This window comes from Episyrphus balteatus, chromosome 3, assembly GCF_945859705.1.
Source record: "Episyrphus balteatus chromosome 3, idEpiBalt1.1, whole genome shotgun sequence".
Lineage (NCBI taxonomy): Eukaryota > Metazoa > Arthropoda > Insecta > Diptera > Syrphidae > Episyrphus > Episyrphus balteatus.
In genome coordinates, this window is record NC_079136.1 from 22,890,259 (window position 1) to 22,912,152 (window position 21,894).

At 23.3% G+C, this 21,894-nt stretch overlaps 1 protein-coding gene across 4 annotated transcripts in view; it reads right to left on the reverse strand.

The window, feature by feature from the left end:
* Window positions 1-103: 103 nt before the first annotated feature.
* Window positions 104-21,894, reverse strand: part of LOC129916474 (sex determination protein fruitless) — a 124,684-nt gene continuing 102,893 nt past the window's right edge. For 2 of the 4 annotated variants that reach the window (XM_055996455.1, XM_055996454.1), the window contains one exon: window positions 104-4,031. In XM_055996455.1, coding sequence (XP_055852430.1) covers window positions 3,493-4,031 — 539 coding nt within the window. In that variant the 3' untranslated portion in view covers window positions 104-3,492. Of the gene's footprint in view, window positions 4,032-13,132; window positions 15,352-21,894 lie in introns of those variants that run through there. The other 2 variants (XM_055996457.1, XM_055996456.1) reach the window with 1 other exon arrangement.

Below are 21,894 nucleotides of genomic sequence, written 5' to 3' on the forward strand. Positions count from 1 at the left end.
TTTTTTATACTTTTTTTACAATTACATTTATCTCAATAGTGATAATCTGATGCTGATTGGTCAAATTCAAAAAAGATTAAAAATATGAATTTGACATTAATCATTTTGTTTTTATTTTAAAGGGAATTTATATTTTGTTTTTTTTTTAATTTTTAAAAGATTATGCAAACACCTACATTTTGTTACACAAAAGTTTCACAACTATTTCTTTTTTTCATATACATATGACTATAAAGATTTTATCTTTTTGTTTGTTTTAATAATATTATTTTACAGGGAATCTTAATAATTCTAATTTAGCTGAAATAAAAAGCAACAGTTCTGCTCAATCCCCAATTAAATTTGTTTTTGTTTCTTAAAATTTAATTTCTTTTTCTACAATATTATTTTGTTTTTTTTTTTTCTTTCATGAGTCTTAGAAATAAAATTATGTAGAAAAATATATTTACATTTTGATATTTAATTTATTTCTGTTTTTTTTTTTTTTTTAAGTATTGTTCGTTATTAATAAAAGTACAATTAAAAAAGAGTTATTAATTATTCTGGCCAGTTTTTATTTTTATAAAGTATATCCTTTCTTTTATGTTTCAAAAACTTTCTTTTTTATTTACAATTTTAAGTGCATTGAATTTTAAGATTTATTTTTATAATTTTTTATTTATTAAAGCTAAGAAAATTTATTTTTTAAGTTTCTTTAGTTTTTTATTTTTTGAAAAATTTAATTGCCAAACCAATAACAACAAAATAACACTTTAATTTTAACTATTAATTTTAACATAGCCAATTAATTTCAAATTCCGAAAATAAATATCACATTAATTTTTTATTTTTTTTTTAAATTTGGATATACATTTAATTTTAAAAGTAAAATATAAACAAATTATAATAACGAACCACAAATAACAAAATTTTGGGATATCACAAAGCCTTTTTTTTAATATAATTTTGCTTTCGTCTGTTTTAAATCAATTCAAATCAATATTAATTTTATTTTGATGGTTTCGTTAAGACATACAAATAACAAAGAAATTAGTAGAAAACAAATTTAATTAAAAGCTGTTTTTTTTTTTTTTTAACATAAGGTCTTGGCACTTTTTCTATATCAACTATTCTTGGTTTCTTAATAACATTTCGCTGTGTTAAGAGAGAATGGGTCTTGTGATTTTCTATAATTCAACACAACTTAAAAGCCAAGAGAGTTATATGCTCTGTTTTATAAATAAAAATATAAAAAACAATTGAACTTATTTAATTTTAATTTTTTGATTTTTTTAAAAATATTTTGTTGCATAGTTTTGTTATAGTATGAAGAAAAGACGGATTTTTTAAATTTACCTGTCTTAAAAATTCACAGTAAAATCATGTAGGCTTTGTTATATATAAAGATAATTATCTTATTTGATTTGATATTATACATATTTTGATTTTGTTGTAGAAAGTAGGTATTGAAAATATATTCTAGATTTGTGTTAGTTTCTGTTTTTTTTTCTTGTATATAAATGTAGTGAAAGTTGATATGGATTTTATTTATATTTTTTCTTGTTTGTGTTTTGATTGGAGAATCAAGTTTTTAAAAATGTTTGTTTTGAATTTTATTTTTTATATATTTTTTTGTTGCATACCATAATAAAAAGCATCAAGAATTGACTTTTTCTTGTTTTATTATTTTATTATTTTTTTTTTAAACAAAATTTTCTATGTACACTAAAACTGATATTTAAGGATATTCGTTGATTTAAAATGAAGCACGATTATTTTTAAGAATAAATTTTTAATTTTTTTTAGTTTTTGATTTTAATTATTTTTTATATGAAGTTGACAGAAATTTAAAGTTATTCATTTACATAACATAAGCCACAGATCTCTCCTGCGAGGTTTTCTAATTTTATTTTTTGTTTTTGTTTTTTTTTTTTTTTTTTAAAGCATTTTGGTATTAGCTTATGGATCTTAAACTTAATTTCAACATCAGGAATATACATTTTGTGTGGAGTTAAGAGATCAAATTGAAAATGTTTTAAATAGTTTTATTTTTTTTTTTGTTAAAGCATATGTTTAATTAACATTAAGCTTTTATTTATGACCAAACCAAAAAAAAGTCTTAAGTTTCAAAATTTTCCACAAGTAAAACTCACACACTTTTAGGAATTCCTGTCAACTTCATGGCCAATCACTTATAAAAGACAAAAAAAAAAAAACAATGCGTGTTTTAAATGCGTTTGTTTTTAGTATGTATAATTATTTAATTAAATTTAAAAGTGCACTGGATTTTTTTTAAATTAATAAATTTATTTAATTAATTGACAACATATTTTAAAACAAATAGAAAAAAACAGAACGTAGTACTTATAAATAAAAATGTATTTGTTTAAACAAACCATAGCCTATTGTTCTCTAGCTTCTTAAGCTTCGAGTCAAGTACCTAAATTAGGAAACAAAAAAAAAAAAACTTACAAACTAAATTAAACTTTAAAAAAATTACATACTTTTAAATATAATATTTTTTTTCTTTAAATAACAATAAAAAAAAACTGACAGTAATAAAATTAACATTAAAATAGAAATGCATTTTGAGGTATTTAGATTTTTGTATGTGTTAAAAAAACTCATTTTATTTTCTCTTTAAAATTGAATAACATAAAAGATATAAATTAGGTTGTAATTTTCTTTGTCAATTAATGTTTTATATCTTTTAAGTGTGGCGCAACTTAAATTTATTTATAGTTTTTTTTATGCTAGTTTATAGGAAATTATTTAAACAAAATCTAGATGTATGACTAATATGATCCCTGAATTTCGCGAGAATTTACAGGAAATGACTATATTGTTACGGTTCTTTGTTTTGAAACCGATTTATTGAAACAAAATTAAATTATAACAAAATTTTAGAGCATTTAATTATTTATAGAAGGAAAAAATGAATAAAAAAAATAATATTTTGTTTATCTAGATATATTTTAGTGTTTTACTGTTTTTTTTTTTTTTTAGTATTGTTGCCAATTTTTAAATTTTTGTTTAAGATGTAATAATTATTATTAGATTTTTTTAGATTATTAAATTTAATAATGATTTTTAGAATTTTCAAATTTAAGCTCATAAATTGTATCTATTTTTTTTTTGTTTTAAATCATTACAAAATGAAGGAAGAAGTTTAACTCTTATTAATAATCTAGATTTGATTGATTGACTGGTGTAAAGAGTTTTCTGCATTAGCGTTTGCTAGGCAGATTTTATTTAATTTTTTATTTTAATTTTCTTTATAGAGTTTATAAAATCTAATAAATGCTATAAAATTTATTTATTATTTCAATATATAAAACTAATAGGAAAATTATTGAGTAAAAACAAAAAAATTAAATTAATTACATTTCAAACTATTGAAAGAGAAAAAACAAATTGTTTTTTTTTTTTTAATTTTAACAGTGTAAAGTCATTTTCTTCTTTCTGTTTTGTTGTTTTAGTGTTTTTTTTTTATACATAGATATATTTTTATATTTACATTGAAGAACTTAATTTGAGTAATCTGTCAGGATGCTTAACTCGCAGGTGTGAACGCAACGTATCAATTCGACTATATGTGGCTGGACAGTATGGGCACATGGAACGTTGAGCGGTATGTGAATGATAGTGATGCCATCGATTAGTCACTTCCTTGCCGCACGATCTGCAGCGCCACATTGTGCCTGGATCACGGGAGGGGGTAAACATATTGTGATAGGACATTTGATGATGTGAATTGTGACTACTTCCTCCACCGCCGCCGCCACCACCACCACCACCTGCACCTCCAGGTCCAGAAGTTGGTCCAATTCCTTGATGGTGATGATGATGATGACCACCACCATTACTACCAGCTCCACCACTGCCAATACTTCCGCCAAGGCTACCACTGCCAGTACGATAAATTCCAACATCATGTCCTCCTAACGCATGATGGTATTCATTTTTAAAATGCATTGCAAATGGCGGGGGTGGTGGGGATGATGATGATGTTGTCGATAAGGGAGTTGAAAGATGATGACGTCCCCCCGGCCCTGTAACCAACAAAAAAAGACACCACAAACGGGGCGAAAATCAGCCCAGAGAAGACAGAAGAATCAAAATAATAAAAAAGCGACAACAACATAAATAAATTATATAAAAAAAAAAATTATTTTCAATATATAATTGTTACTTTTTTTTGTATTTTCATTCATTTTACGTTAAAAAAAATCATTAAAAAAATATCTGTCAGCAAAATCCAATATTTTTTTTTTTAAATGATATATTTATATATTTTATTTTATTTTTAAACAAAAGCAATACTTTAACTAATAAAATTGTAAAAAAAAAAATTCTGTCAATTTGCTTGATAAAATATAGCTAAGTTTTAAAATATTTTTAAAATGTGCATTACTTGAAGTTCTATTGAGTATTCATGACCTTATAAGAAGCCTTTCATGTTTTGATTTTTTATTTTAAATTTAATTTAAATTTTTGTTTGTATGCATTAAAATGTTTAAGATAGAAAAATATACTACTGGTAAATAAATATTTTTAACTAATATATATTAAGTGGTTTTGACATTCCAAGCGTTTTTAATTAAATTTTTTTTTTTTAATAATTTTTACTTTGTGAAATAAGCGTTGGTATATAAGTTTTTAAATATAATAATAATTATATATAAATTGCTTTGCAAATATTACTGTGGCAGAAAAACCTTGAAATATATATTTGTTGAGCGTTCGTATACAAATAAATAAAAAAAAAATATTTAAATAGTTTTTTTTTTTTTTTAATTGATTATATACGTATTCTTTTTTTTTTTTTTTAACTAAGCACTTAGAAGTTATCACAAATACATTAAGTAGTTTTTTTTTGTTTAAAGTGTAAAATTGTATATTTTATCGAGATAAATCATTGAGTACAAAGTAGAAAAAGTGATTAAAATATTTAAGCTATAAATGTATACTAGCAAAGAGTATAAAAGAGAGACTATTTTAAATAGTTTATTTTTTTTTGTAAATTATATTTATTTAATATATTTAAATATGTATTTCATTCCAGCGTGCAATATTTTTACGAATAAATGTGTAAGGTTGTATTTTTTTTTATTATTATTATTAAGTAGTATTGTTTTTTTTTTTATTTTATATATCTCAGTTGTTCCTATTTGTTGTTTAAAAAAATAAAAAAGAGGAAATAAAATTGTTTCTTAATTTTGTTTAAAATAATTTTTGATTTTTTTCAAAAAAAATTGATTCACCTGACCCATTCAACAAATATATTTTCACTGCTAAATAAAATTGGAGAAGGCCTATTGCATAATTAATTAAAATACATATTTGTATTTTTTATTAATTCAAGTGAGGTTGTAGTAAAAAAAGATATTGATAACATTGCCAAATGTCCCACATCAAAATATGTGTTGGTAATTATCCAATTTGTGTTTATTTATCCAACCCATTAATTAATATTATAGTTGCACACTTAAAAGCAAATAAGTTTAATCAAAGTGTCGTATATAAATTAACTATAAGCAAATTGTTTTAACACAGACTTAATATTACTTCTCATGTTTCGTATGAATTAAAAATTATTTGCTAATAGCACATTTTTATAACTTTGTTTAAATTGATTTGTTAGTGGACTCGTGGACTGTTGTTTGGTACTTTTATTTCATTTAAGTTAACTAACTTTTCTGTATTTCAAATTAAACTTAAAAACATTTGTAAACAAAATTTTTTGATTAAATAATCCATTTGAATAAAATTGAAAAGGTATATCCGAAACCACGAGTTGATTCACAAGATGACTGTGTACCTCTTTTATTTTTTTTTTTTTTTACTTATATGTAAAAAAATTTAAAAATATTTTTAATTGATATGTATAAAGTAATAAATTAATACATAAAGCATATTAAATCTTAAAAGTATATTAGTTTGACAATTAAACGTAAACACAATTAAAAAAAAATGTGAAACACCTTTAATAAGTAATTTATAAATAAGTTTAAAAATAAGAAAGTAACATAAAAATAATAACAAACAAATAAAAAAAAAAGAAAAAACAGGAAAATCGGGCCGAGGGTTGAAAATATCAGTGATGATAATATAAAACGTTTTAATATATATGAAAAGTCAAAAATACAAATTAAATCACAAATATTGAATATTTTTTATAGGCTAAGAAGTCGACGATTTGGAAGCACAATTCATAATAATTTTTTGAATACCCTTAAAAAAAAATATAGTCTGGTCACTTATGAAAAATGATGAAGATGAAATAAGAAGATATCTTTATTTTGTTTCAAAATATCAGTTTTATTATAATTGTTTATGTTTTTTTTTTTAATTTTCAATGTTTATTTTTTGTTTTTCTATGTTAGTTTTAAATTATGTATATATATATATTTCTTTAAAAATAAGAAATTCTTAATAAGTTACACAGTTATACATATATACCATTAAATATTTAATAAATTGTGTATGTGTTTTTTTTAATATTTTTGTTTTTAATATTTAAATCTTAATAAATTGTAACAAATGCTTTGCAAAGTATTTTATGAATTAAATTTAGGAATTAAAGCTAAATATTTTTTTTTGTTTTATTTCAATAGAAATTTTGTTTGTGCTAAGATGAAATAAAAATAAAAAAACTAAAAAAAAAAAAAATAATCTGTTATATTTTGAGTTCATGAATATAGGTTTTTTCTTGAAAATAACATATCTCTATCTACATACTAGACGATAATTCTATAATTTATTATTATATATGTACATATTTATTTTAATTTTTTTTTAAATTTAAATGTTGTTATTTTTTTCGAATGAATAATTAGTGTTTAATTTTTTTTTTAATAAGAAAAAAAATGTATCCATTAAGGATATACCAATTTCTTACAAGATTTGTTTTTTTTTTTTGTGATTTTATTGTTTGAATTTTAGATTGTTTAACCCATTAAATATATAGAGATGTCAAGTTAAATTGTTTGTTTTTTTTTTTTTATATTTTCAATCAATGCTAAATATTTAAATGTAAGCTACATATATTTTGTAAATATTTGTGTAGTTTTTTTTTTTCTTGTTCAGATAAAAAATAAAAAATAACATTGTTTAATATTTATATTCATTAGGAATGAGTTCAAATAAATTCTATTACAACAGATTGATTATTATATTATTTGTGTATATAAATAAAATATTTATTTTCAAAAAAATAATTAATTAAAATAAAACATAAGCAAAAGTTCATGTAGTTTTGTTGTATACAATTAATGAAAAACAAATTAAAAAAAAAAAAAAAATCAATTACTTTATTATTTAAAAAAAAAAAGTTAAAAATAAAATCACTGTAAAAAAAATAACTAGTTATATTGCACGTTCGGTTAAATAATAAATATTATTACGTTGGTTTTGTTGTTGTGTAGTTATTTTCATTTTGTTCTTTTTTTCTTAATGCAATTTCCTTTTTTTTTTGTTTTGTTTTATGTTACAAAATAATTATTTTCTCTTTTTATTTAGTATTTGCGTGTGAGTGTGTGTTCGTGTTGTATCTCTGTGTGTTTGAAGAAGTAGTTTTCTTGTTTTTCTTTCTTTTGTTTTTTTTTAAATAAAATTTTCATCTAATATATATTTGGATTTAGCACCATCAAACCGTACAGTTTTATCACATTCTTTTTACACAAAAAATATATAAAAGTAAATATTTATTCATGTTTTTTTATGTTTTTCTATTCATTTCTTGTTTAAGTTTTTTTCTTCTTCTTTAATTCCATATATATAAATATGTTAACAAATAATTTTTTTTTTTTTTTTTTTTTTTTTTTTTTTTGAAATTTCGAAAGTCTAAAAAGTACATAATATTGGATTTTGAATACTACTAAATCATATTTACAAATTGTTTTCGATTTATATGGCCAAAAGTTATTTTAAATTTAATTTTAATTATTTAACACAACCTTTTATTTTCATTCTTTGCTCGTTATTCATTACTATTTTAGTGCTCTTTTTTTTTAATATTTGATGTATATAAAAAAATAAATATGAAACATATTAAAATTATGTTTTTTTTTATAAGGAGAAGGAAGTTATTAACAACTACTTACATTTTAATTTTTTAGGAAATAAAAGAGGTTAGATTTTAGATATATAAAAAATAAATTCAAGATCTACTATATAGATCTAACCTAAATAATAAATTAATTTAAAGACAGAAAGTTACGTGATGTTATTATGCCCTAATCTTATTGTGCGAAATGGCAGTTTGTTTAAATCAATTTTTATTTTATTTTTTTTAAGCTTTTTCTCTGAACGAAAACGTGTTATTTGTTAAAAAGAAATGTTATTTTAATACATTCGGTGGGATTAAATACAAAAAAACGAGAATTATTGGGATTAACAGAGTGGAAATAGATATTTCTATATATAAAAAAAAGTTATAGTACAAAATAATATGGTTATATATAAATTTGAGATAAAATATTAATACAAGAATTCTTCTTTAACAATTATTATTAAATAAAATATATAAAAAAAATATAATTTCATGCATAAACATTTATTCAATTTACAATCTGAAATGTACATACATATATCGTTCAGAGAAATTAATATAGATTAAAAAAAACATTATTTTATATTTAATGAAAAAAGCATTCACAACATCACAAAATTAATTTGAACAAAAAAAAATTAAATGGTGAAACAAATGGTATTTAATAATTTTTTTTTCTGTTCATTAGTTATAACATTTTACAATTAAATAAAATCTCTCTGTAAATATAAAACAAATAAATTCTTATTATAAGTAATTTTATGTTCGATTTATCAAGTTTTCCTTTTTTAAGTTTTAAAGAGTTAAGTTTAGTTTACTTTTTTGTTTTAAATAGATGGTATAGTAAAATAGTTATTATTATTGTTAATTTGAAATTAAAAAATGGAGGTATATTATGAAGAAATTGTTTGAAAAGGTACTTTCTTTGTGAATAATAAATAAATTGTTTTATGTTATTTAAAAAAATATACCTATACATAAGTATATAAAAAATAGTAGTATACAAATAAATACGGAAAAAAATATATGTACTATATAAATTTATTATACATACATTTATTTTATAGTTCTATTTATAAGCGTAAATTGGCAGTAGAGTAGGTTGTATTGTATAGGTATTTTTTTTTTTAAGGAATAGTAAATTATTTATAACTTTAAATTTGTCTTAAAAATTAATTTAACATATAAATGTAAATTAAAAAAAAAAAATTAAGACCTTACGAAAAGCTTTAAAACGAATATCTGCCGGAAAGGGCTTATTTGTTTTAGGTTTTACAAATATAGAAGATGAAAAGACTTGTCGTTATCTTCTACTTCAATTCAACAAAAAATTAGCTTGAGTCTGCTGTAGAAGTTGTTTGTAATACTAATAGTCAAAGTTGTAAGAACTGTAGTCTTTTTTTTGGTAATGCAACTTACTGAATAAGCAAACAATCTTCGTACATAAGTCTAAAGCTCAGCTGGCAGTACTAATACTTTGACCCCTTTTAATGAAAGCAGTTAATTAACGAAAACTATAAAAATGCAGTACTTTTTTTTTGGAAAGGACTGCAGTAAAATAATTTTTACTCCATTAAATGCTTTTATTAACAGTTCACTGAGAATATTAACCCTTTTGGCTTACTGCATTCAAAAGTTTAGTTCATTAACTGCTACTTTAGTGAGTGCATTACCAACTGACTGCAAACTTTAACAGCTCTGTTAACAATAAACCTAAAGAGGCTATCAAATAAAAATTACAAATAAAAGTATACATTTTTCGTTGTTAATTTAAGGTGAAATACAAAAAATATTGATTAAAAAATATTATTTCAAGAACGAAAAGAAAATGTTAGAGCGAAAAAAATAGATGGTGTTAAACTCTACTCCATTGCCATATACTTTCAAAAAAATAAAAAATAAAAAAAATTGTTAATTAAGCTTCCTATTAAAAGTTAACTTTCCATTTCAAATTTATCAAAAAAAAAAAATGTATTAAAATATTATGGAAACAAAAACGTAACATAACTTTAGAGAAGTTAAAAATAATTTTTTTTTTTACTAATTTTCTAAGAAAATATATATTTTTAGGAATTATGTATATATAGATATAGATAAATCGATCACTTTGATATTTTTGTTTTTTTTTTCTTTTAAATATAAATATATTTAGCATTTTCGAAATTCTAATTAACTATAGTTTTATGTAAAATGGTTAAAATTTAACTTTATCTAAACTTATTTAAATGTAAATAATCGGATTTCTTTGTTCAAAAAACTATTTTCTATTTAGTTGTTCCATTTTTTTTTGCATATTAACTTGTTCATAATAAATATATTTTTTGTTTAAAATGTATTTTTAATAGGTAAGTAAATAATTTAATGTTTTTTTTTTTTATTTTAAATATGTAGTTCATTCTGTTTGAGAGTTGTTGAATTTTCATTTTCTTTTATAATTTATAGGTCTATGTGAGAGTGTTTAATTTTGTATTGTGTTGTGTTGTATATATGTGTGTGTGTGTATGTTAAATGTTATATAGAAAAAAATATATATTTATTGAAAAATTAAATAAAAAATACATTTAATATTAGTTTGTACAAGAAATTTGCATAAACAGTAGTTAAATAAAGATTTTAATATGATTTTAAAATCTTTTTTTTTTCTTTACTTAATAAACTTTTTTTTTTTAAATATGAAAATATTGTTATTGCAAAAACAAGGAGTAAAAAATGTATCAAATGTTTATATCTTAGTTATAAAGTTCTCTTATTTTTTGTTTTACTAATTTACATATACATATACCAATTTATGTTTTCGAAATATTTTTTTTATATTTCAATTATTTATTTAAATGAACAACAACATTGAATATACAATATCAATAGTTTTAAATACATACATATATGTATAAAGATACATATATAGTTAAATGTGTACAGAAAATATTTAACACATACATATAGAATTTCTTATTGTTTGATGTGGTTTTCATAAAAAATAAATAGAACTTATAAAGTCTTTTCCTATTTTTATTGTTTTTTTTTGTTTTTCTTTTAAATTGTGATTTATGTTTCTTCTTTTATTCTATAAAAAAAAAATAATGTGCGCAAAATTGCTGTATTATTCTATTTAACTATTCGAATGCTTGATTTAAAAAAGTTGAATTTTATCATGAACGCAAGGGCAAGTTTTCAAGAAAATTATACAAAGTTGGTTTTAGATTGTGAAATATTAATCTTCCACTCGACATCTATACCTAATTGTTTATTTTTTTTTAATTTTAAGGTTCTCCAAATCCAATGCCAATTTGTAGTTACAATAACGTCGCACCCAAATGTCAAATTATAGTAAAATCTTTACTACATTGGCCACTTTTTTCAAAAATTACAAACAAATGTTTACAAATTTTCACTTTTGTATTTTATCACTTTTCAGGCGAATGTAGTTTGGGCTTTAAACCGTTTTGAAGGAGTTTCCACGCCAAGGAACATCTCCAACGCCGGCAGGATTTGTTATTGTTCAAAAATCATTCTAAATTTCAAGCAAAAAAAACTCGTGGTTTTAAATTCTTTCTACAAAAATCTAGAAATTGTGTTATAAAATTTATAATAGAGCGCACTTTTTAAATAGCTTGCAATTTTTAAAATGGCTCTAGAAATTTACTTCATCGTTTAATATGTTGCGCCATGATCTTTTGCTCGTTTAGACAGAAATGTGTATAGTTGATAGTAGGGGAGAGTGGGGCCAAATGTAACACTTTTTTCTAAAATCGATGGTTCTCCTACAAATTTGAAAGTGGGTCAACCAGACCTTTTTTAAATTAAAGACCCATGTTTTAGCTCCAAGATCCATCATAAAAATTTAGCAAAACATAACGGTAATGTTGAAAAATAAAGCTTCCAAAAAAAAAATCGTGTTGTTTCAACTTACCCCACATACGGGGCAAAGTGTAACACATACCGGGGTAGGTTGTACCAAGAACTAAAAATAAGAGAAAAATACCTTTATTTGTTTATATTTATTTATTTTTAATTAATAACAATAAAAACAAACCTCAGTCATGAAATTTTGGTGCAAATTTGTAAAAAGTGGAGCAAATCCAAGATTTCCAGAGAAAATTTGACAGTAGTCTTAAATAAAAGTTATTAGAATTCATAAATTGTTTTATAAGCTTTATGAATTCAAGTGGTGGTTCAAAAATGTGTTTCCAATTTCAAAATAAATACAAATTCAATTACAAGCATTCATATTCAGGGTTGTTAATTATATTAGGTAAACAATTTTTCAGTATAGGTAGGTTTTTACATGGTACAACTTGCCCCGGAAAAATGTTACAACTAGCCCCAGCATGAAATTTGGCACATAAAATCAATTTAAAAAAAAAGCGAAACTGATATAGACATAACATATACACACAATTTGAGCCAAAACACAGTTGCATATAACAAAAAAACACTTAGCACTCTATCTTTTTCGGGTAAAGAGGTAGACCAAAAATAAAATTAAAAAAAAAAGTTACAAACATGCATTTTTTGGGCACCACTAGTGTAACTTCTCACCCTGTCGTCTAATCTTCATTTGAAGAAAATGTGCCGGTAGATATGCAAAAATTGAGCATTTTTCTCCTTTACGCGTTTCTTAATATTGAAAGGAACATCGCTTTTTTTAGCTGTTAATTCTTACCCCTGTTACATTTAGCCCCACTCTCCCCTACTAGATTTCATGAGTAATTTACCATCTTACAAAGGAAAGCAGCTTTTATAAATTAAAATGTTTGCCCTTATTGGGACACCCTATCTAATAAAACACAATTTTTGTTAAATTAGTCATATGGATACACGATATTAAATGCTTTTAGTAAAAAAATTATATAGTATGAACATGTTCAAAATATTTAATACTTTTCAATTTTCTAGTAAAAGCATTTTCTACTTTTTATGAATATCATCCAATTTCCGAAGCTTATCCAAAGTTTCTTTCAAATTATTCTGTTCTCACTGAAAACGGCAAATAAACAAATCTGCGTTGACCTTTTCACAAGTTAATTTGGCAGTTTTGAAACAAAACTTAAGGTCAGAATTTTTTGTTTCGAAATTATTTTCTGATACTACATTTAAGTCTCTGAAAAACGAAACTGAGCTAAACGTGCGCCTTTGAATTTGTGTGCTTCTTCCACCTTATGGTTTTTGTATTAGATTGCAACTTAATTGGCATTGAATAAGATTGCTTCGAAACTATCTCACAAAATATAAACAAATGTCAAAAATGTGAAAAGAAAAGCATCACACCTTCTATAAAATTTGTTATCTCATTCCGAACGTTTGGACCTGGCGTTCTACATAAATATTTTTTCGAATTGATGCTGAAGTCACAACAGGTTTCAGTGTTCTGCCACAGAAATTTCGAGCGAACATTCGGTAATTTTTAGTATATGTACTTTGCTGATGCGAAATGAAAAAATCGTACTACAAAATGACATAACGAAATGTTAAACTCTTCATTTTAGCTCTACAAAGATTTTGGAGAGATATTGAATGTTATACCACACTATTTGCAGAAGTGTTAAAATTTGTTCGCACGGATTCAAAGCTATTTTTGTGTCTATTTTTTAACACACTATACTTATTGTATAAAATACTGCTAATGGCAATTAAGTTAAAAAGAATGGTGTACACAATTACAAGGCTTTCGATTAAAAATTGAATGCAGCAATTGTAACTAAGACGTATATCCTAGTTTTCTTTCTATAAAGATAAGTATGCAGAATGAGCTAAGTTAAACCCGACAAACAATTTTGGTTCAATAAAGCTTTACAGATGCAACTGTTGCTTCTGTAAAGCATTATAGAAGCAAAATTGTTAGTAGGGAAGCTACCATACGAAAATCTCTCCAAAATTTTACCTTATCATCATTTTGGAGAGAATTGTGTGTGAAAGCTAAAACTTGTATGCAGATCGAGCAATTAGATCCCATACAAAATTCTCTCCAAGATTTTTGATGATCTAAGATATTGGAGAGAATTTTGCTTGTTGGGTGACTTAACCGTTAAAAACAAATTGAATTTGAAATAGTTTTGTCGAGTGGATATTTTGACATGCTCTAGGTACAAGTTATTTAAAAAAAAAATATTTTTATAAAATTGCACTAGTGTATTTCTGTTTTAAACTTTGTTTTATATAAAACAAATTGATTTCATTATCTTAAACATTTTAAGACGTTTAACGTTTTTCTAATGCCTTTAATTGATCAAGAACTCCACTTAAATGACTAAGGGTTTTCCTAATGGCTATTGGTTCCACTGCATCTGAGCTCGAAGTTCCGGAAAGATCTATCGGGCGCATTTTATCACTACAATAGTCGTTATTGTTGTTATTTGTGTTATTATATGAGTGTGAAAATGTCGGTTCATTTGTTGTTGTTGGAGTATTTTTTGGCGAAAGATTCAGTAGCCCATTTGCTGATGGTGGCGAAATAGATTCGATGCCATTATGTGTTTCTTGTTCATCAACGCTTACTTCGACTTCATCAGCAGTGTTGCCGTTGTTTTCTGACAGGTTGTCATGATTATTATTGGTTGTTGCATCGGTATGATCCGCCTGCGGATGTTTTTCATTCGAATGTTGTTGTTGATGGTTTTTCTGTTGACGATGTTGGTGAATAATTTTATGTTGATCTATTAATTGTTGTTTCTGTGCTGATGGCGGTGGATAGGTGTTTGATGATGTTATCATTTCATCGTTGGTGATTTCAGTGATACTAATATTGCTATTCAAGCCATGGTAGCCACCTTGATAGTGTTGTTCATCGAGGTTCCACAAAAAAGGGTTTCTTGATGAATGTAACATATTTTGGTAGTTCCAGCCCAAATACTGACTATATCATTCGGATGTCGAATTGCTGTGCTGCTGTTGCAATTGTTGCTGCATAAGATGTTGCTGCTGCTGTTGTTGTTGTTGTTGTTGTTGCTGTTGTTGTTGTTGATGTTGTTGTACAGCGGCTGCATTAAATGCACTAGCAGCAGCTGCTGCCGCTGCTGAGGCCATTGCTGCTTGTGATGCGGCTGCAAGTTGTATGGCCGTTGGTGACGGAGCAGATAGCATATTATCGAATTTTCTTGTGTCAGGATTGTACATTGGATGTTTGAATTTGCAATGCGTTCGAAGATTGTCACTGCGTGTATATGTTGCACGGCATAATGGACATTCGAAACGCCCCGGGAAATGCACATGATAATGATTTCGAATGTGTGTAACAACCTTGCCACACAATTTGCAACGATGTAAATTACAGCCGCCAGATAGCCGCTCAAACGTCAAACGCATATGCCACGCCTTAGAGCCTACAACACAAGTTCATGGTTTGTTTGTTTTTGATTTTGATTATTTTTTTGTGTAATCGTTTTTTTTTTTTTTTTTTGTGTGTCAAAATTGGATTGGTAATTTTTTTTAAATTATTTTGGCATTTATCAAACAATCCAATTCGCGAAAAGAAAATAAAAGAAAAAAGTATTTGTTTTTGTTGGTGATTTCACATAAAAAATATAACAAAAGAAAATACTTAAGTTTAGAATAAAACAAATTATAGGTTATAATTTAATAAAAATAATTTATATATAATTATTTTAAAGTTTAGAGAAGAAAAATTGTTATTTAATGTTGAAAGTAAGTAAATATTAAAGTAAGTTGGATACATAATATTATGGATTACTTCTTGTTTTAAAAATATTAATGATTGGTTATTTTTGAGAAGGTTTTCTTTTATGATATATGTATTTTAAAAATATATTATTTTGGTTTTCTAAATTATTTTTTCGTTTGATTTTTTCTCAGAATTGAATTGAATTTAATACATTTTTCAGTTCAATTCCCCATTTTCAAAGCTAAATTAATTTGTTTGGAAATCAAATTCACCCCTTTGCAAAGTAATTCTTCTTGAAATAAATTTTTCTTGTTATACAAGAGTAAATTTTATTTTTAAAAGGGTGAATTTGATTTGCAAACTAACTAATGTTTGCCAAACTCTGAATTAAGTTGGCAAGTGAGTTGATCTAATTTGCAAAAGGGTGAACTTAATGTGTGAAAAACTTTAATATTGTATGGAAGGGAATCTCGTTATCATTTAAAGTTTTATAAAAAGTTTTAACAAATTCAATATTTGAATATATTCAATTAAAGAACTTTTCAACCATAGTTAAATAAAATTGAATTTTTTTTTAGTTAGTAAGACCAAAATAATATATTTTTGTTACTTCAATAATTTCCTATTAACGCCGAACGTAGAAGAGAATTTAATTTAAATAAAACTGATTGAAAATGCCTTACATAATATTGCTTTGTATTAAAAATGGTAAGCAAAAAACAACTAAAAATGTTATTCTGAAGAAGTAATTTTATAAATATTGACCCTAATTTGCATAATATTTATTGAGAGGGCTAATACAGTTAATTATAAATTTACTTATCATATTATAATATTGGTTAATTTGTAAGTTTGAATATTTAACTTTAATTAATTTTATTAATAAAGTAATGAATTTATTTTTATTAATAAAACAAATAGAATTTAGATTGATTTAAATGAAGTTTAAAAAAAAATTCCTATCCCATAAATTTATTATATAAACAAAAAAGATTTGTGATTCAGTTTGTTATAGCCATTCCAAAAACAAAACCCGCACCAAAATAGAAGAATGGTTCAATAAAAAATGTTAAATGGTTATAGTTTTCAAAAAAAAGTAGGTACATATTTACTGATTATTTTATTTTCCGAAGAGAGCAACAATATCGTATGCTTTCTTTAGTTTAATATTTAATGCAATCGTCATTCTATGTAAATTGATAAAATTAATAATTGACTTTCAACACCCCTCCTTCCTGTTTTTTTTCAAGTTTTTTATATTGTAAAATTTTATATAAATCAATTTTTTTTTTCAAAAGAAAAAAATATATTTTTTACATTAATTTTAATTATAATAATATTAAAAAATGATAGTCCATGAAAAATTATTTTTACATAAGAAATTAAAACCCTGCTATGACATATAAATAAAATTACATCAAGGATAATAATTTTTGTACAAACAGATTTAACATACACCAACAAATTTATATTATATTATGGATAAAATATTTAAAAATAAATTTTATTTAGAAAATGAAGGCCTTATATTTATGGATAAATGTATTCCTGATCAAATTAAATTATTTTTAATTTTCAACTTAATTGGAAAAAAATATAATTTATGGTGCAGTTATTTTTATCTTATTACAGTGGGTCGAAAAAGATAATAAATTCATGAAAACATACAAATCTTAGGCATAATGTAATCCTTTAATTATGTTGTGAGATTGAAAAAAATTAATTTAAGACACTATCATCATTTTTTATTTTTATACAAATGAAAAGTTTTACGCCCTTTTGGAAGTTAAAAAAATAGCTGAGAGAAGGTTTGGATTAATTTATAAATAAATAAAAAAAAACGTTGCAAAACTGTTCTGTTTTCGTTTTATATTTTCTATTATTTAAATATGAGTTAAAAAAAAGTCCTAAAAATATCACTTTAAAATATTAATCAAAGTTGTGCATTTATTTAATTTCCTATTTAATAAAACTTTCTTACTTAAAAAGGCATTTGAATTTTATGTAACCCATTTATTGAAATTAAAATAAATAAATGTAAATTTGTACTAACATATAGAAGAAGAATAAACTTACCGGTTGATATCTGTTAGATATAGAAGTTTATCACAAAAAATATGGAATAAACAAACTCGTAAACACATTCAACATAAATAGATAGACAGAAAAAAAAACTTTTTTTTTTTTTGAGTATTAGGACACATTTCACTTGAAGATAGATTTCCATGTATGGTATATTTTTTTTTTCTTTTTTTTATAAAACACATGAACGATATTTTAATGAATCTTTTTTGTACAGCGTTATATTGAATCAAGCGAACATTATGATGATGCGTATGCGTATTAATATACCTAAATTCAATTGAGAAAAGTATATAGATAAATTATAAACAAAAAATAAAGTAAAAACTATAAGAAAGAAGATGTTTTTTTTTTGTCTTACTATAATCTAACTACAGCAATGAAATAAAAAGAACTGGTACTTCGAAAAATGTTGCAACTATAATAATTATATATTACATTTAATTATATATATTTATAAATATAAATATTAATTTTTCAAACCTGCGTTGGTTGACCGAATTTTTATCTAAATAATATATAATTTATAAATAATCACACATGGCAAAACAAAAAAAAAAAAAATATAACAAATTCAAAAAGACTGGTTTAAAGGTTTTTATTTAATATATTTTATTTCACTTTCTTTTGTTTTTTAATGTAATTCCTTTATGTAAATATATATTTTATGTGTATATATATTTTAAATAAAATTAAAACTATTTATTTTCCCTAAATTTTTTAATTAATATTTTTTTTTTGATTTTTTTCTTTTCATTTAATAATAATTTTGATAAATCACCTTTTTTATTTTGCTCTGTATTTAAATTCAAACTTAAAAATTTAAATAATACTTGGATTTATTTTTTTCTTTTTTTTAACTATTGATTTTGATAAACATTCTCTACAAAAATTATAGTTTATGTTTTTTTTTTTAGATTTTACTTTGCTTTATTTTTGTATTAATTATATTATTTAATTAAATATAATATTTTTTTTACTTAAGGTGGGCTTTTTGAGAACAAAATATAATAATTTATTGAATATTCTGAAAATGCATTGATTTTTTTTTTAATGTTTATATTTTTATTTTTGATTATAGATATTTTAATTTATATTTTAAAATATCTTATTTTTCATGACTAGACTATTTTTATTTCTTTTTATTTGTTAAATTGTTCAAGTATGATTTATGTTGTTATGTTTAACAATAAGAGTAAACTTTTTCACTGACTAGAATGAAAAATTTATTCGGTTATTATATCTTTTATTTTTAGTGATGTTTCGGTGGGATTTAAGGTTATTTTTGTTTTGAATAGAAACATAAAAAAAAAATTAAAAATTACACAAAATCAAAGTGAATGGTGATTTTTGCCTAAAACAGTAAAGAAATTCTTCTGATTGAGCGGGAATTTAATTGACGTCTTTATTATTGAATAAATGGACACGATTACAAAATCTAAAACACGTAAGTTTTCAGCCTTTCGTAGTTAACAAAATGTTACGAACACCTTTTCCATCAAAAACCGTTTTGAAGGTGAATAGTGGAGACTGGATGGTAATGGTGACAGAAACTAGCGCCGCGTTGTTTAAAAAAAAAGTCATAACGTCATTTTACATTTCGTTTTATTGTCTCTGTGTGGCTGCCATTTTTATGTACCACAGAATGTAAACAAAATTAAAAAAAAGACTATTTTTAAATTTTGAAAACCAGGCGGCACTGCTTGACGTTAGATTCTACCTTTGACAACTACACCCGCTATGCGTTAAACTTCAATCCTTAACAAAAATCTCATAACATATGTATAAGCCTGGAAAGGGGTAAAGGCAGACGTGTTTTTGTACTAGATTTCTTCTTATAAGTAGTCTACTACCTCGAGAGGACAGCTCCTATTGAGCACTGTAATAAGCTTAAACAAAGTAGAACTATGCCATACTTAATTAAATTGACGTATCTATATTTCAAAGAAGTTATTCTTTATGATTTAAGATGGTTAAAAAACTACTGTGTAAAACATTATCAGAATTTGGCTTTTTGACGTAATGCTGATAGTGATAACCCCTAAGCCCACAAAAGTTACTGAAAATTAAGACACGTCAATTTAAGTTTACACGTCAAAACTGATGTGCTAAAACCCTTAGGATAACTTAATGAACGCACCTACTCTGAAATTGCGCTCAGTTCTGTTTGTTAACTTTATTAAAAACAAAAATGGTACATCGTTCGAACTTCCACAGAGATTCAGATTATTTTAAATTAAGTAGGTATTTTTGTTAAATTATTTTTATTAATTTTTGAAGTGTGTGAAAAATTTGCTGAAATTTTAGGTGGCAGTTTTGATACATTATTTATGTAAAAACATGACTTAAGGCATAAAATATAAAAAATCGTCCATAATACACTGTAAGAGACAATATCGCTTTGAATAAAACCAATGGAAACCAGTCGTCATTTTGTTTACTTGTACGTGATTTAAAATAAATAATTTTAAATTAAAAAAAAAATAATTTTAAATTTTAAAATAAATAATTTTAAAATTGTAATTTACTTATGGGATAATTGAATAATTTGATTTTGAAAGAAAGGCTCACTTACAAGTTCTCATAATTATTTTTTGAATAATCAGAACAGATTCGACAGAAACTATTTCTATTTTTAAGAGAACTTAAAACAAAAAAAAATAAAAAAAAAAAAAAAAAACAACAACTGCCGTTAATTTTAACAACTGCTAAATAATATAAAAACCTAAACAAAATTATTAATTGTCTTAAAATTATATATTAATATTTTTTTTAAAGAATTTGTTTCATGATGAATTATGAATGTGAATGTTAAGAAAAAGTTTACTCTCTTTTTTTTCAAATATTTTACATAGCTTAGCTTAGCTATGCATTTTTAATAATCTACATATTGGATAATTTATAATTTGGAATATTTTTTTGTTAATAATGGCATTAATCTACAAAAATTTTTGTACTAATTTTTCGTTCGTTTTTAAATCTGGTTGTTTTATTATTTTATTTGACTTTTTATATTACTTTATTTTGTTTGTTTCTAAGATGAAGGGACTATAATTGTATGTTGTACATAAATAATTGCTTTTCTGTTATTTTTTAATATATTTTTAAAATTTTTTAATTTTTTATTAAATAAATTATTTAATGAAGACGGTATATATGCTTGGTTTTATACATGCTTTATTTAAGTATTGATATAATGTATATATATATTTATATAGAATTTCATTGTTATTATTACTAAGCACCTATAAGTCAAATGGTTATTTATTACGAAAATCGATTATTCCTGTAATTATTTTGTATTACCTATTTATGTATTTTTTGTTTAAGATGTAATTCAAGAGGAGAAGAAGAAGAAGAGATATAAGCAATATTTTATGTACGGATACTATTTTTATGCGTTTCCGGTAAAAGTTCTGTTTGTATTTTTTTTTTGTTTTATTATTTTCTTCAAATTGAAAAACATTTATTATATTATTTCTAAATTAAGTTTTGATTTAAAATAAAAACAAACAAAAAATAGAACTTTATACGTATTTACAAGATCTACATTTACATAATTTATGTGATATTTTTCACTCACGCTAAACAACCTTTCTTTATTTTTATTTTTGTGAATTTTTGTATATATGTATTAAATTTAATAGGCTCTTCAAATATTTCATCTTAACTCCTTTTTTTAATTATATTTTTAAATATACAATTTTGTTTAAAAAATTTATTTTTATTGTAAGGTCCCGTTTTATTACGTAGTATGTATATTTTAAATTGTTTATTTTAAAAAACTCAAAACAAAAATGAATGTGATATTTGTATAGCCAATAATTAATGTTAAAATTAATACAAAAAAAAAAAGGAATAAGATAAAATTTATACTAAGGCTGTGATGCTATTATTGATGATTTTACACCGTTATTAATTCATTATTTGAACAAGACTGTTTAAAACAGTTGCACCACAGAAATAATATTTGAGATCCCTGTATTATAATTTGATATGCTATACACAATATCATATTCAATTTATATTCAAGTTTTCAACAGTTATTATTTTTCTTTTAAAAATCACATTTTCAGAATATTGGAAATTTTATGATAATAAAATTAAAAATTCAAATTATAACTTTTATAGTGCGATTGTCAATAAAAAAAAATAACTATCT